Raw genomic sequence first — 15,482 nt, forward strand, 5'->3', positions numbered from 1 at the left:
CCAAAGCAAAGTCATCACTCTGTGTGTGAAAAGCTGATTGATTGATTATCAGCTTGCATTACTTGTGTCTGAATACCAGCATCACTTCATGACAGTTTTAAATTACAGACACTACTTCAAACTCAAGAGTCAGTGACACAAAGCAGTAGCATTAATGCTATGAATACACACACACATATACAGCTAGAAGGAAAACCATATTTTGAAAAGTAAATTTGAGAAGTTATTGAGCTAAACACACGCCATCGTTTGTGCAAAAGACAAGCTCCTCTTCTTGCACAGCACAGTGGCTTGGTCAGTGTTTCCTCATTGGTACTGATGAAATAGTAAGTCCCTGCTGCCCAGACATGCCCCAGACTTGCATGTTACAACAAATGGTCTAAATCTATTTAACAAACTGAGTGCACCATTAAGCCAACGCATGCAAGGCCTGAAGATACCAAAAACTGACACTATTGCAATTATTTTCATACACAGCCACCCATTTTGGTTCACAGTAAGAGATTTGTACCTTGAACAGTGAGGTGCTTCACCAGGCAGTGCTGGGTTTTAGCCTTTTTGTCCTGAGCAATGCAAACATAGTCCCCTCCATCCTGGAGGGAGATGTTACTGAGGATGAGCTCTAAGGTGACATTTTCACCATTGGTATTTGAAACCGTTGCATTCAGCTTCTGGAGAGCATTGAGGTTCTTGCAAACAGGCATGGGTAGCCCTCCAAAGGGAGTCTGCAAAGCGTGAGCACTGAGTTTGTACCATGATAGCTTCTCAAAGGTGAATTTGTCTGCTGTGCATTGCAAGGACATGTTATCCTTCTCTGTGAGTTGATTCCGAGGCTGGAGATTAATTTCAAGACCCCCTGCAAGTTAAAAAAAAATAAAGAAATTCCTACTAGGTTGCACACTTTGTTGCCAGCGTTAAACTGAAAAAGCCATTTTACAAATACAGCCTTATCCTCATCTTATCCAGTTGTAAATAAGGAAACAAAACACTGAAAAAATCAATCAATCATCTAAAGAGCACAATCTCATTAAAAGCAATATATTTAAAATGGATCAAAGGAAGGCCTGTGTAATGAATACAGTTCCTCTTCCTGTAGAAACGTACAGAAACCAAAGATGATTCTTAGCATTACCTTATAGTTAATTTTTAGATTTGGATTAAAATAATATTTTAGCATGGGAATATGGGGACTGATTTTCAAGAAGACAGAAGCTCTTTGCCACAGGTTTTGAAAATGTTAGTCTTAGCTTTTACAGTACATCTTTACTCATTTTGTGACACTACCATAAGTTCTCTGTAGCTCTTTTAAGCAACTGCAAAAGCCCAACAGCAATCACTCTCAGGACAACCATGCCCATTTTGCATCATTTTCACGGGACCGTCACTCCACTGATGCCAGCAGAACTAATCGCTAGGCTGAAGTTAGGTGGTGACTTTAAAAGCTGCCTTAGGAAAACCTTAGGTAAACCTAAAATCCTAAAGGATTAAAGGATTTTATAAAGGACAGGAATCAGACAACGGCATTGAAGCGCCTATCATTAGTGAAACACATGAAATAACATTAATTGAACATGGCTGTCCTCAACAGGGTATACTTACTGGTCACATGAAAGGAGATGACTCTCTCACTTGACCCAGCTCTGTTCGTAGCCATACATCTATACAAAGCAGATACATTTGCTGCTTGAATCACGAGGGTGCTCACCATCTACAAGAGAACAATCCAGCAATTTCATACCGCATCAGTGCTAAAGTACATATGTGAGCCTGACCACCCCAACAGCTCAGCAAAGTGCTCAGCAGGTATCTGCACAGCCAAAAATCCCTCCAAAGCACAAATCCATGGCACGGCAGGAGCACAGTCTCCTCCTGATGTTTACATTTCTGTCCTTAAGTGTGTAACAATCAGGCAAAAGAAAACATGAAAAAGCAGCCTGCCAGCAGGCAGACTTTGGTATATGTGTTAATAAATGCTGCACTCACAACTTTTTCTGCTTTTCAGTCTCTCCAGCTTCTCCCTATTACAGTTAATTGGCAAGATTAACTCACCTAACTTCAGACCGCTAAAAGGTAAGCACTGAAATTTAAGTTATGTCTCTCAGTGGAGACTCACTTTGGGTCCGTGTCTAAAGGACTTGAAAGTGTCTATCTCTGCCTATTGGCTTCAGTAGGAGCTTGCCCAACCAGCTGAGAGTAGATCCCCAAGTTTAATAATAGGTGAAAAGAGTCTCATCTCTAGTGATATATTTCCAGATATGTGGACTGCTGAACAGGGCTAAACATCCCCAACCAACAGAAAAGAAAATCTGCTCACCTTTGTTTTACCGGCAATAGTAACGACTCGGTGCTTAATTTCAACCTGATTCCCACCCTTTCTCTCCGAAATCACTTTCCATTTCCTGCATGCATATGGATTGGCTCCTGAGCGAACCTTCCTGAGATATAAGTAGAGACATATGCATTAGATAAGATGAATATTCGCCCTTCAAGAGAGTGGTTTTGTGTTCTCTTTACAATATGCAGATATTTATCTATAAATTGGATGCATCACTGGCCACAGCCTGCATTGGGGAGGGAAGAGTATGTTTCTGGAAACATTTCTATTAAGTTGCACCCTATAACCTTCTGAGACCTTTGTGCTCTGTAAAATAAGGAACCCCCAAGCCTAAAGGTGAATTTCCTAATTAATCTGCCTATGTCAGCTCAATCAGGATGCTTGGAGGGAAGCAGCTATTCTGGGAACAAACCTTCATTCATAAATGGATGATTCAAGTTAATTTAGTTCAAAGGAAGACAGAGAGACATAGAAATCACTGAACTCCCTACAAGAATTTCTTAGGGACAGTAGCCGTTGTGTAGGAAGCAACTAGGCACCAAAGGAAGAAACTAGTGGAAATCATTTTAAAAACAACAACAGGAAAGAAGAATGGGTTTTTTTTCTGGCTTTTTTTTTTAAAGGAAATCTGGGCTTATGGCAGCCCCAGATAAGGGAAGCTGCGTGAATCTCAGTCAGGCACTCTCTCTATCATTCCCCAACATCAATCAGTGCACTTCCTCCGAGATACACTTTCACACAGATAAAGAGCACCGTCACACTCAGCACTTGAGCATAAAAAAAACCCACAAGGATCAGTAATTAGCATAAACAGCAAATTTCCTCTGTTTGGGATGGAGTTTTGGGCCTGCAGCCCACAGGGAGATCTGAAGGGAGAGCACGCAGATAGCTGCGTTTGAAACCCCGCGCGAGGCAAGATGCCCTTCAAGAAAGCATGATGGCAACAGGCAGGTGCTGCCAGCTCCTCGCTGCGCGTGGCCCTTGCCTCTGCCGACAGCGATGACCTTGGCAGAGCCTGCCTGCAACAATCTGCCTGTTAGGTACAACAGTATTTTCTTCATTGGCCACTGTGTTTGCACTTGGTAACAAGCCTGGACAAGGGATGCATTCAAAAAAAAACCCAACCCAAACATCCCTCAAGAGCTATGTAAGCTGCAGAAGATGGCAAGGGCTTAGCACTCACTGGGGGCTGAAAGTGCACTCCTCCTCCAGCTGCCAGTGCCAGAGGACGGTGGCGGGCGGTGGGACAGCGTAGACGGTGCAGGTGAGCGCCTGCGTCGAGCCGTACTTGTAGGAGTCGACAGGGGCGAGCAGCGCGTTCTCACCGATCTGGGGGGGGACTGGAGGAGAGAGAAGCAGGTTACACCTCCTGCTAATGGCTCCCCAACAGCACTGCGTGCATGCGTTAGACCCACAGTGACTAATTCACGCCGCGCCCCACGTCTGAGCTCAACACAGAGCATCTCCAAGGACACATTGGGAAGAGGTGAACCTGCCCAACACCTTGAGGATCAGGCCCTCAGGACGCAATGCTTAGGATCTCCTATAAAATCTCCCTTCATTACCCCCGGGTTTAAAATGCAGCCCTCGGACTCCCACCACCATGCTCAACCATTAAATGCGTATTATTCCCCAGCCCTGATCCCACTGCATGTAGCCTTGCTGCCCTTTCCAAGACCTGCCGTCTTCAAAGCATGGGAGCTAGGGTGTTTCCTGGGGAGCAGAGAGGAGGAGGAGGAGGGTTGCACAGGGAAGGGCAGAAGAGGAGGGACAGCCCACGTGGGGCAGGAAGGATGGGCGAGGCGGGACAGGGCCAGGATGGAGTGGGGTGGGGGAGGACTCCAGTAGCACAGCCAGCAAAGAGGGCAGGAAAAGAGCAGGATGCAAAGGCAAAGAAATAATACACAGAAAACAAAAAAAAACCACACACAAGGTATCATCACAATAACAACACCAGAAGCCTGCAGCCTCTCAACCAGCACATCCTGCAGCCAGGAGAGACGGGCCACCTCTGCCCTCCCAGGGCTGAGGTTCAAGTGCTCTCCTCCTGGTCACCACCCCCACTTAAATCTTCATAGCTCTGGGATGAATTTAATCTCAAGAATGGTAATACACCACATCCACACGTGAAAGAAACGTACCTCTTCGGTACGCCACTTACCATTCACAAGCAGGGTAAACGTATGTCTCTTCTGCATCTTGTTAGTAGGGTTTGTAAGGACAACAGTGTAATTCCCAGTGTCCTTTTCGGTTGCTTCACTGATCACTAACGTGTAGCCAAGTTTAACTGTATGATTTGCATTGATGGGTTTTCCATTTTTATACCTGAAGAAAATATAGAGCACTTTGAATATTTTAGAGATTTACCTTGACCAAGAATAGCTCAGTTTTTCAAACACGTCATGTCCTGATTCTTACCATTTCGCCTCTGGTGGAGGATATCCTTTAAACTTGAGGGGAATTTTGACTGTATCACCTAGCCTTGTCTCGACCACATTCTCCATTCTCTCCAGATGAATAAAAGGACTTTCTGCAAAAAAAAATTAAACTAAATGGTCTTTCCATGTGGACAAGAGTGTAAGTAAGTGGTCTCCATTTGGGCTAGCACTTAACAGCAGATGACAAATAGGGGCCAGTGACAGGATGCCACTGGTAAAGCACAGTTGGCTCCAAACTGGGCTCTGCAGAGATGGACCCACCATGAAAATACAGTCCTTTCCCTCACACAGGGGAAGGGACCAGTTCTGCCACCGAGGAGCTCTGAAAAGCAGAGACAAGACTCAGCTCTCAAGACAGTGCACCAACTGCCTAGTGTCAGACCTGTATATATATATATATCATAAAACTGGCTCAATCTACTAATTCCAGGAAACAAAAGTATTCAAAACTACAATGTGATAAAGTTAGATACTTTCAGCCTCTTCTCAAGTATGTATTTGAACCATTGTAGTCACAGAATACTTTGAAATTATTTACATTACTTGTTATAAGTTATAAACTTGCATTCAGACTAAGACAGCAATTAGCCTTTTGACTAAGAGTTAGGATGGTATGGATTTAATATCTGGTACACTCACTGTAGCACATGATCTTGTTTTGGCTCCTGAAGAGAAATAGAAAGAACCCAGGTGAAAACTGAGTCTATCTTGAATCACTGTGCCATGTAATAAGTCTGAGTGTTAAAAAAATTTTTAAAAAGCCATTAATATTCTGGCCCCTGAAATCAGACCTCAGGAAAACCAGTCTCCTTCAAAATATAAACCCCTTTGTCTGACTCAGTGATTAAAAACAGGCCCTTCTCATGCTGGCAATTTTTTTCTAGAAGTAAGCCAGTGGAGCCGCCGGGGCTGTGCCCAAGAGGGGCTCGAGAAAAGGCTGTAGGATGTGGCCTCATACTTATCTATGCACTTAGCCAAAGTTGTTTCCTTTGCATCATTTCCGTACAACCAGAACTCCATTTGATTCATCTATTCGTAATTTAAAAGCTGAAAATTTTATTTTTCTAGCTTCATTGATGCCGACCCAGACTCTTGTCCCACAGAGCCACCAGATTCTAGCCTAAGTTCACCTGGAGTGAGAAGAGGCAACCCTTACACAAAGTCATCTACACAAATTCAGCTTTACAGGACCACAAGGAGGTCAACGCAGAAGAGGACCAGAGGCTTACCTCACTTTATTTTACTGCCCGTTTTCCTACAGGATTCTACAGCTTTCAGAAACATACAGCATCCTTTAAAATCTTAGCATTAGCTAAGCTTGTGGTATAAAAATAATCCTACAGTGAGTGCAAGAGAAATACTGTAGCTGCAATTTGGTTCATTTCCGTCATTTGATTTATCACCAAGATGCCTTCTGCATCCCAGTAATCAATCCCAGATCTGAAGCAACCAACAAAACTGAGGTGGAAGATGCCATACCATGGATAATGAAGTAACTGCTGTTTTTCATGTTCATACGACCACTGGATGCTGCACAAGTATATCGACCTTTGTCACTTAAGGACACACTGTCGATGGTAAGAGTGCTTACAAACTTCTTTACTTCTCCTGCAGTGGTTTTTAAATCCCTTATGGTGGCACGTTTTTCCTGTAATAGATAAAAACCAGAGGAATTTTACTGTTACTCCTCCTGTCACCCTTTGCACACCTGTATATACTAGCAATTTCTTTGTGTATTATCATCTGCTTTGTCAATATTATAAAGGGGAGAGTGACATTATACCTAAATCAAATTTTGTTGTGATGTTGGCACCTTTAAGCTATTACGGATTTACCTTGATGGAAGGGTAGTCCCATTTAAAATCAATTCCCACATTCAGCTCTGTCCTTACGGTGCAATTGAGAACAAGTTTTTCTCCCACTGCCAGCTCTACTTGATAGTGTGGGTTCATCGTCAGGTCATAAATTCGGTATCCTAGAGGAAGAAAAAGGCACACACAAAACAGGGAGGGAAGAAAAGGTTTCTTTACAGCACTCAGCACCAAATTTCCCAGGCAAATTCACCGAAACTCACACCGAAACCCCAGCTACAAAGACACCCCTTGACGCCCCAGTGCAGCATGATAACGGCTGTACAAAGGAGCCTGGAGGGAAGGGATACGCCTGCCTTGAGCCGCGTCAGACAGCGGCACAGCAGGATGTATACACTTGATCAGAGCCCCCCCGGCAGTGGGAGCAGGCAGGACATGGTGCCCCACACAGTTCTGCTGCCTTAGACACCTTCTTCTTACCCTTGTGAGACCTGAAACTAAACGAGAGATATACCCCTCCCCAGCGATAAGCAGGAACTTTATTAAGAATAACAGTCTGGCATTGGGAAAATTATCCAAAGTTTACTTTGTGCATAAAATATTTAAAGTATTCCAAATATTCCAAATCAAAATATTCTGAATGCAGAAATTCTGCAGAAATTCTGCATTTGCTCCAAATCAGAGCGAGGACTCATGACTTCGTTGGAGAAGCAAGAGCCTGCTGCACAGAGTAAAGGGTGGAGGGCCGCTATGCTTTCCTTCCAAGAAAGGCAAGACTGCCTTGGTGCCATCTGGCCACTTGAAGTGGTCACCGTCCCCTCAGCCAAAAGAGAAATAGCTGCAGTTTCAGCTCAGGTTTGGGCCTCCACAGAATCATCATGTTATTTCTGGGCTTTTGATGAACAACTGACAAAATATACCAGGAGAGCATAAACCCTTGTGAGAGCCAGGACATAGGTCTGAAGGAGACAAGACAACCTAGGTCATAGTGCGACCTTCAGATCCTCCATTCCCTTGGTACTCCCTCAGATCAGTTCCTTTCCATCTGCTGCTGATGGGTGCCTGCCTCTAGTTCCCTTCAACTATGACTTGGATCCTGATAAGTGAATAAAGTACAGAATAGAGTGATTTTAAGAAAAAGGCTTGCATTGTTAGGGAAAAAAAAATCCCTGGCATCTATGTAAAACACTAAAAATAGAAGCACTTATCCCAATGAACACAATACATTGCATTTAAAAGAAAAGTAATACATATCACAACATCCATTTTGCATTAGCTGCATTGTCAGTATTGAATAACCTAGTGCCCCACCAAATGTAATGGGTTCAGTATGTTGTAGCGAGCAAAATAACATTGGCTATAGAGAAAAAAAAACTTTGGCTTACCTACAACTGCGACTATGTATATCACGGACTGGTAGCTTTCATCATCTATTTTAGCTTCACAGAAGACCATGCCCGCATAGTTGATTAAATGACTGGGTATAGTGAAGCCTTTTTTATTATTCCACGAAATTGATTTACCATCAGGAACAAATATCTTTTCTGGATATTTCTGTTTGAAATATTGATAAAATACATAGTCACATTTCAAAAATCAAACAACCCTGAATTTTCAAGTCCAACATTTTCCATAACCCCAGGGTCCCAGTTTTAACATCCTAGCCCAGGCAGTCTCCCCTTCATAGGCAGCACTCTGCACTTTGAATAAACTCCCACGGATGGAAAGAAGTTTTTAAGAAATGTATTTTTACTTCAAGCAATGTAGTTACGTGATTTCAACTAACTCTTAAAATAATAATGGGCTTTTTCCTTACCGCATGTAGAGATACATTGAGATTTGATACGGTTCCAAGGCATGGCACTACCACAGTTTTATTCTTAGTGATGTATACAATGCCAAGCTGATCACTAACTGAAGTCACAAATGGAGATCTGTAATCTAGAAGAATATTCAATTGGTAAATGGATATTATTTGTCACACAATTATGAAGGAAACTTTTCCGATATTGTTCTTTCCCTGTCTATTTCTTCTCAAATCAGTTTTATTCTTTTCTGTGTGGTAAAACACTTAAAGGATGAGATTAAATAGGGGGTACATATTTTGACAGACTCCCCCCCAGCTTTACAATATCATTATTCTCAAAACAATTATCAGCAGCAGCACGCACTTTGGAGAACAGTTTCCTGCCAACGCAGTCTTTGTACCGACAAAAAACTGATTTACCCTGGTGTGACTTTCCTCGCGTAAGTATTACAGGAAATATCAGTTAAAAGTAGTGACATGCTACATTGGCCCCTCCAATGGCATCATCCTTTTCAAAGTCAGACCAAAAAAAAAAGTTCATGATCTTATAAAACAAGCTACCCATGTACATAATAACATCTCATTTTTCAAAATTGTAGCTATAAGTTAAGAATAAAAAGGAAACAGGGTGCATAAGAAAACGAGTATGAAGCCATCAGTGCAAAAAGGCAGATGCCTCAATGAATGTGCTTACTTAAGATGAGCGTATAACCGGGGGCTCTGCAGCATCTGCGACGCTCAGCTGTGTTGCTACGAACACAACTGACAGCCTGAGTTTGAAAACTTATCTCTTACAGCCTCAACAGATTTTACCATCACAGTCAGCAAATGTATGGAAGTTTATGTTTTGGGGTTGGGGATTTTTGGAATGGTATCAGACAGTACAAATTGTAAAAGGGATCAGATCTGTCATTTTTAATAAATATACAATCTCTGTAATCCTCCCTCATATGAAACTCCTGCTGAGGTCAGTAACAGCTCTGCATTCACGAGGACAGGCTCAGAGCACAGCGGAGATACGTATGCTAAGTTCTGGGTGGAGGAGAATAGCAGACCAAGTACTCCATATGGCAGGTCAGTTCAAAATTACAGATACGAAGGCTTTTCTATTGATGGCAACTAGCACATTGGCATGCAATTACTCAACATGAAAACAAGAAAAATAACAGTTTGACTGGATCAAAAATTCTAGGATTAATAAATTTTAATGGCAAAATGGTTTTGAGATACTTGCTATCCTTTTTTTCTCTTGAGGCTAGGAGAAGAGCCACCTAAGAGCTATGTAAGCACTTACCTTGCACATAGACATAAATGGTTGTAGCTGCCTGGTTGTCCCTGTAGAGGCACCTGTAGTCCCCCGTGTCATTGCCGATGACTTTGAAGAGAGTAAGTGTCTTGCAATAGGGCCCATCGCTGCAGTCTGTCACAGAGATACGCTTCTCAGCACTGCTCTGGTTGCTTGGCCAGGACCATTCCAGTGGTCTCTGACCGCTGGGAAAACAAACATTAGAGGAGCGTGAGCATGTGATGAGTGCTAGTACTGATGCCAAGGTGGCAAACCCCAGCCCCACTAGTCTCTACGTCTATGGAGAGGAACAGGCTTCATCCCGTCACATTGAGCATCAAGGATAAATTTATGTAAATCGACCTATTGTTAATACCTACAAGGAAGCTACCCAAGATCTACATTCTGCTGAATCTAAGTGACACAGCACCCAAAAGGGAGTGTCAGAAGCATGGCTCACCAGCGGGCTCCATGAGGACCCGGCTGATGCTTCCTCCTCCCGGCCACCCCGCGCTCCCCAGCTCTCCCTTGCTGCAACCCTTTAAGATATTTTCTAAAGTCTGTCAGGGAAAAGTGAGGTGAGGGGCACAAAGGGAGTGGGGAGAAACAGGAGTGATGACAGGAGAGAGACTGAATCACCTGCGATTCTGTACAAAAACTCACTACAGAAATTACCCCCATCAAAATCATGCTGACAGATTTGCCCTTACCTGCAAGTAATATTTAGAGTGTTATTTGCAGTTATTGTGAGGACATCTTTTTGGATGCTAAGGGTTGGCTGATCCAGAGAAATAAATAAACCTGCGAAAACATGTGTAAAATCCCTCAAATCAACCCAACAAACAAAGTAAATGCTACTCAATCAGAAAAGCATTATATACAGGAATATGCAGCATGTTTTAAGCGGACACTTTCACATCACCTACTTAGCAGTGAAGGGTAAATAATGACTTTTCACACATCCCAGAAAGTTCAAAAACTCTGTCATAACAGGAAGCAAAGGCAGATGGTCAGGAGCTAGCTGCAGAGCACTACAATTCAGCCAGCCAGGGTGGAGTTCCTGTTTTCTTGCGTTGACAACTTCAAGGTCTAACAAGAGGATGTGGGACATTGAAATGAAGTGAACCTTCATCTGATGATCTCACTCCCTGGGGAAAGGGATTACCAACTTTTCTTGTAATAAATTGAATATACTTATGTTCTTCGAGACTGCTGATCCGTGAATTATGTGAAGAAACTATTTTACAGTTTGTCATGTATTCGAGATCCCATGAGTTTATTTGATCCCATGATTTTCTAAGGTTATCTCTTTCCTCCTAAGAAGTTAGGCAAAAATCTATTACTACCAGACTTCATTCATGCAAGGGCTTGCATCATGCCCACCCCGAGCCACCCGCGCTCGTGAGGGCTGCGATCTGGGTGCCAGTGCTTGCTTTGAGGCAACAGCCCAGCTCGCGCGACATTTGCGAGTACCACAGGGAGAGATTTTCAGTCCGTCCTGGCTGCTCCCATCACCGCCAGGAATCCCGGGACAGCTCGGCCAGCTACGATGGGCAACAAGAAAGCGCAGCCAGACCGGGACCTTCCCTGTTTCCCTAGTATTTCCCCACGCTTTAATCACTGGCATCCCGAGCAGGTTCTTCGCTGATGACGGGTTTCCCGCATTTGGCTCCAGGGACATTTTGCTCTCGGAAACGCTGGCTGGTGCTGGAGCCAAGCGAGCAGGACGCTATGCCACGGCAGGCAGCTCTCTCCGACGGGCCAGCACCGACCGGCCGGCCAGACAGGAGAGGGCAGGAGGCCGGCAGGGGACAGGACAGGAGGGGACAGGGGAGGAGAGGACAGCAAGCCCGCAGTGCCGGGGCTCGCACTGCCTCACCCGCTCTACCAGCCCCGACAACCCCAAGGGAAACCCGCACCCGCGCCCCTCCCGGCGTCCGATCATCCCCGCGCCCCTTCTCCACGGGGCCCCGCGGGGCCGCCGGACCCCGGCGGCTCCCCGACAGGCCGGACCCGGGGCACCCGGGGCTCCCCAAGGGCTTACCGGGAGCCAGGCACAGCAGGACCGCCAGCAGCCGCGCCGCACCGAGTTCCATACCGCGTCCGCCGGGCGCTGCAGGGCGCGAAGCGAACCTTCTGCCCGACGGCGCCGTCGGGCCGTCAGCCCAGCTGAGCCGAGCCGAGCCGAGCCGAGCCGCGCCGCGCCGAGCCGAGCCGAGCCGCGCCGAGCCGCGCCGCACCGCACGGCGGGGATGCTGGACCCCGGCGAGCAGGGCCGCCCCTCTTGTGCCCGGGGGCGGGGCTTGTCGCCTCGGCCCCGCCCACTCCGCCGTGTTCCCGACCCCTCGGTCCCGCCCCAGGGCCCCGCGGCGGAGCCTACCGGGATGGTGGGGCTTGGAGGGGTCCCCGGGAGCTCTCCTCCCTGCCCGGACGGCAGAGCAGCCGTCGGCACTGAAATTCAACATCGCCCAGCGCTTCATCATGCGTGTTTGGGGTTTCTTAATAACCCCCCAACAGAAATGACCCCAAAAACCAACCCGATGGGACACACGCAGTGAGGCGCAGCCATCTTCCTGCTGGCAGCGACTTCGTCCAACCGGGTTTGAAGTGTCTGGCGCTATCAGTGCTGAGTTCACAACGTGGGAGTCCCCGAAACGTGTAGCATGTACCCACCAGCCTAAATGGCCACATCACGTCTAACGGGATCCAACAATCCCTGCGAGAGCCACCCTTCCCAGCTCCCAACAGCCCCATCCCACTCTCTGAGACATGCTACCCTGTGGCAGTAACCATTCTCCTCTCACACCAAAGGTCTGATTTTTTTCCAAAAATGAACCCCAAACTAGTAACATACTTTTTAATCAAAATTACTAACCAGTGACTGTTGAAAGAGAAGTTCGTGAGATAGTCCTTTGGGGAAAATAAACACGTCATTATTAATGTTTTATCCATACACATGACCATAAAGCCTCTGGGGGAAATAAATACATCTGCATAGAGAGAGATACATAGATAAATAGGTAAGATAATCAAGTAGACAGAAGTACACAGCTGTGTACATAACTATGCCTGCATATACATACATGTACTTCTACATGCTATATTTTTCTCTTTCCCTGCAAATCTGCATGTGAGCTTATCCACAAATGACTAAGTTAATGAAGCAGTGATTTTATTTTGCATGCTATGCAATTCCAGCTGTTTCACTGTACTGGGGGATGAGTGTAATATCCTTTGAAATTACACCCCTGTTGCTCACAGAAAGATACAGGGAGTGGGAGAAGCCAAATTTCTATGCTGATTTTTCCCAGAGATCCAGTAAAGCCCATGAAAAGTCAAAGAAGATTCATGTGGTTCAAGAGGCAGCAAGTTGGAACTCTGCAAATAGAATGTATTCTTACTGTTCTTATGATTTCTTAAACCAGAAAATTGGTAGCCCTCATTAATATCCGCACCTCCATCATACTGCAGATCAGATCATTGGTAATTCTAAGTGATTTGGGGAACACTGGCAGTGACTACTAAACAACTGACCCTTGCTGAGACTAGGCTGCACATAGCATTTATGTAGTAGTGATAAAAACCTATGGAGAACCAAGGGTACCTGCTGCTAAAAAGCCAGTTTTGATAACTTTAATTGTGGTGATGCTGGTTTTATTGGGTTTGACTACAAAGAGCAAAATTTTGATAGGGGATGGATGACCTGCAAGAACTGTTTGCCTCCAAAACAGTTTAGCAAGTTAACAAAGCAAATTAAATTATAGGGGTAAGTTGAAAAGTGTTCACTTGAAAGTATTATAGGATCCATAGAATACAGTAGAATCTAGTAAGATCAAGTAAAAACTATAGCCAAGAATCACTGGAACTGGTAGGTGTCTGAGGAAAGCAAGAGCTAGAAAAGATGTGAAGTAACTTTGCCGACACAGGGTGTATAATATGATATGTGCTTTGCTACACTGATTTTTCCATTTTGAGCTTTGATGGGGCTTTCTCAAGTGGGTTGTCACTGAAAGACGCCACGGGGAACCTCTGAGAGAAAAATCAACCTGTGCACAGAAGAAAGACTTTCACCGAAAGTCCGAGTGAAAGATTCACCTGCTACCGTGATAGTTATGGGACAACAGATGACTGGTTACAAAACCAAAACCCCAGTGATTCAAGTGATGGCAGCTTTCTTATCCAGCCTCTTAGGCTGTAATCTCTGCACAGCCTTTGTGCCATCCTTCAGACTTGTAGAGTACCTAACACAGCCCAGCTTGCACGAGAGACTATCAGTGCTGAACCATGGGGAGCCAGTGAGAGAAGCCAAATACATTCACGTTATTGAGTGAGTAGAGGGTGGGATTTCCCTCCTCAGAGACAGTTTCAATCTGCGAAACTTCCCAGGATCCTGAAAATAAAACAAAATGGCTTCTAAGGCTATCCTACCCTCTGTCTCAGCACCGTGACTGGATTAAATGACAGGCAATCCTGTCAAGACATTTCAAATCTGGCTTAGTTCAGAAAAGTCTGCCCCTGCCTTGGCCAGACAATACCAGTAAAGAAACGTGGGGGCTGGAAGGAGCTCCATGGACATTCAGCCCTCCTGCCACACTGAGCAGATCTCAGCCCAGTGTGGGACCGGACCTGAGGTTTGCAGGGGAGCTGGTAGCTGACAGACAGCATGTGATCAGACCACATGCATCACTCCGTGATTCATCAGATTGATTCCCTGATCGCACAGCATCTCCCTGAGCCCCTCCGAGAGCAGCTCCCATCCAGAAATCAGTGTGTTCCCAGCCCCTGGGGTTATTTTACTCCTTCCCTGCAGCCTCTTTCTGCCACAGCCCCCATGCAGGGGAAACTCTGCATCTGTGGATGGTCCCTGGGAACGGTCTGTACGATGGGAGGGGGCACGAAGTGTCGCCTTGACCAAACAGGGCCAGCAAGCTTTTGCTCATGCATCTGCTCCTCTGGTCACCAAAACCTCATTAAAAACAAGACACAAAGAAGCAGCAGAGGAACCGGACAACCCCCCTCCCCTCTCCTCCCTGACCTGTCACGACTCCCCCGGGCTCGCCGGCTTTGTCAGCACCTCCCAGGCAGCCCGGCCGAGGAGGCCGGCCAGAGCAACTGCAGCCTCGGGAGCAGCCAGGACACCTTTTGTTTGCTTAATTATTCAAATAACAATCTGGGGGAAGATAAGGGCTGGCACGGGGAACACTGATTATGTGCTTCCTTGCTCATGTAACTCAATAAGTTTGCAAGTGGTCAACATCTCACGCAGAATACATCCAAGATGCGGCAGCCAGCAGCCGGACTGGCTCGCGGTCTCGCCTCTGTGCCACATCTGGGGCTGCAAGCACCTCAGCATCTAATGCAAGGGTGGGAGATACCTTCAGCTCTGTCTACATTGCAGATTGCACCATTGTAACAATCACTGGAGCCAGGCAGTATGGCCTTTGTGTGTCTTTCATCAGGCGTGCTTCACCAGTACACGGATAAACCTTGCTAAGGCAGATTCAAGATGCTGCTACAAGAAGAGAATGAGAAAGCATACATTTAACATTTTCATGTTAAATCACTTTTCATATAAACCACATGCAAAATCAGAAATACATTTAGCGTGACATATACTCCATTTGTAGACCTCAAAAAATGTGCTGGTTTGCAAGTGGCATTGCAAAGGATGAAATCCATCCTTCCAGCTAGAAATGAAAAAATAACTGTCCTAGGTGAGGACATGGAAGTAGGAATGAGAAAGAATAAACCCACTCATTTTCAGATAGAGGTGCCTAAAGGTAGAGATTTGAATGATCCTATTTTC

General features: G+C 45.5%; 1 protein-coding gene across 1 annotated transcript in view; it reads right to left on the bottom strand.

The window, feature by feature from the left end:
• Positions 1-11,892, bottom strand: part of KDR (kinase insert domain receptor) — a 32,417-nt gene extending 20,525 nt beyond the window's left edge. The window contains exons 1-13 of the mRNA XM_068402792.1: positions 11,721-11,892; positions 10,387-10,477; positions 9,686-9,882; positions 8,401-8,525; positions 7,970-8,138; positions 6,609-6,748; positions 6,253-6,421; positions 4,754-4,865; positions 4,497-4,660; positions 3,519-3,675; positions 2,315-2,435; positions 1,600-1,708; positions 512-856 (exon numbers count right to left, since the gene is read on the bottom strand). Of these exons, the coding sequence (XP_068258893.1) occupies positions 512-856; positions 1,600-1,708; positions 2,315-2,435; positions 3,519-3,675; positions 4,497-4,660; positions 4,754-4,865; positions 6,253-6,421; positions 6,609-6,748; positions 7,970-8,138; positions 8,401-8,525; positions 9,686-9,882; positions 10,387-10,477; positions 11,721-11,772 (1,951 nt within the window). The 5' untranslated portion in view covers positions 11,773-11,892. The remainder of the gene's footprint in view (positions 1-511; positions 857-1,599; positions 1,709-2,314; positions 2,436-3,518; positions 3,676-4,496; positions 4,661-4,753; positions 4,866-6,252; positions 6,422-6,608; positions 6,749-7,969; positions 8,139-8,400; positions 8,526-9,685; positions 9,883-10,386; positions 10,478-11,720) is intronic.
• Positions 11,893-15,482: the final 3,590 nt, after the last annotated feature.

Source organism: Nyctibius grandis, chromosome 6, assembly GCF_013368605.1.
Source record: "Nyctibius grandis isolate bNycGra1 chromosome 6, bNycGra1.pri, whole genome shotgun sequence".
NCBI lineage: Eukaryota > Metazoa > Chordata > Aves > Nyctibiiformes > Nyctibiidae > Nyctibius > Nyctibius grandis.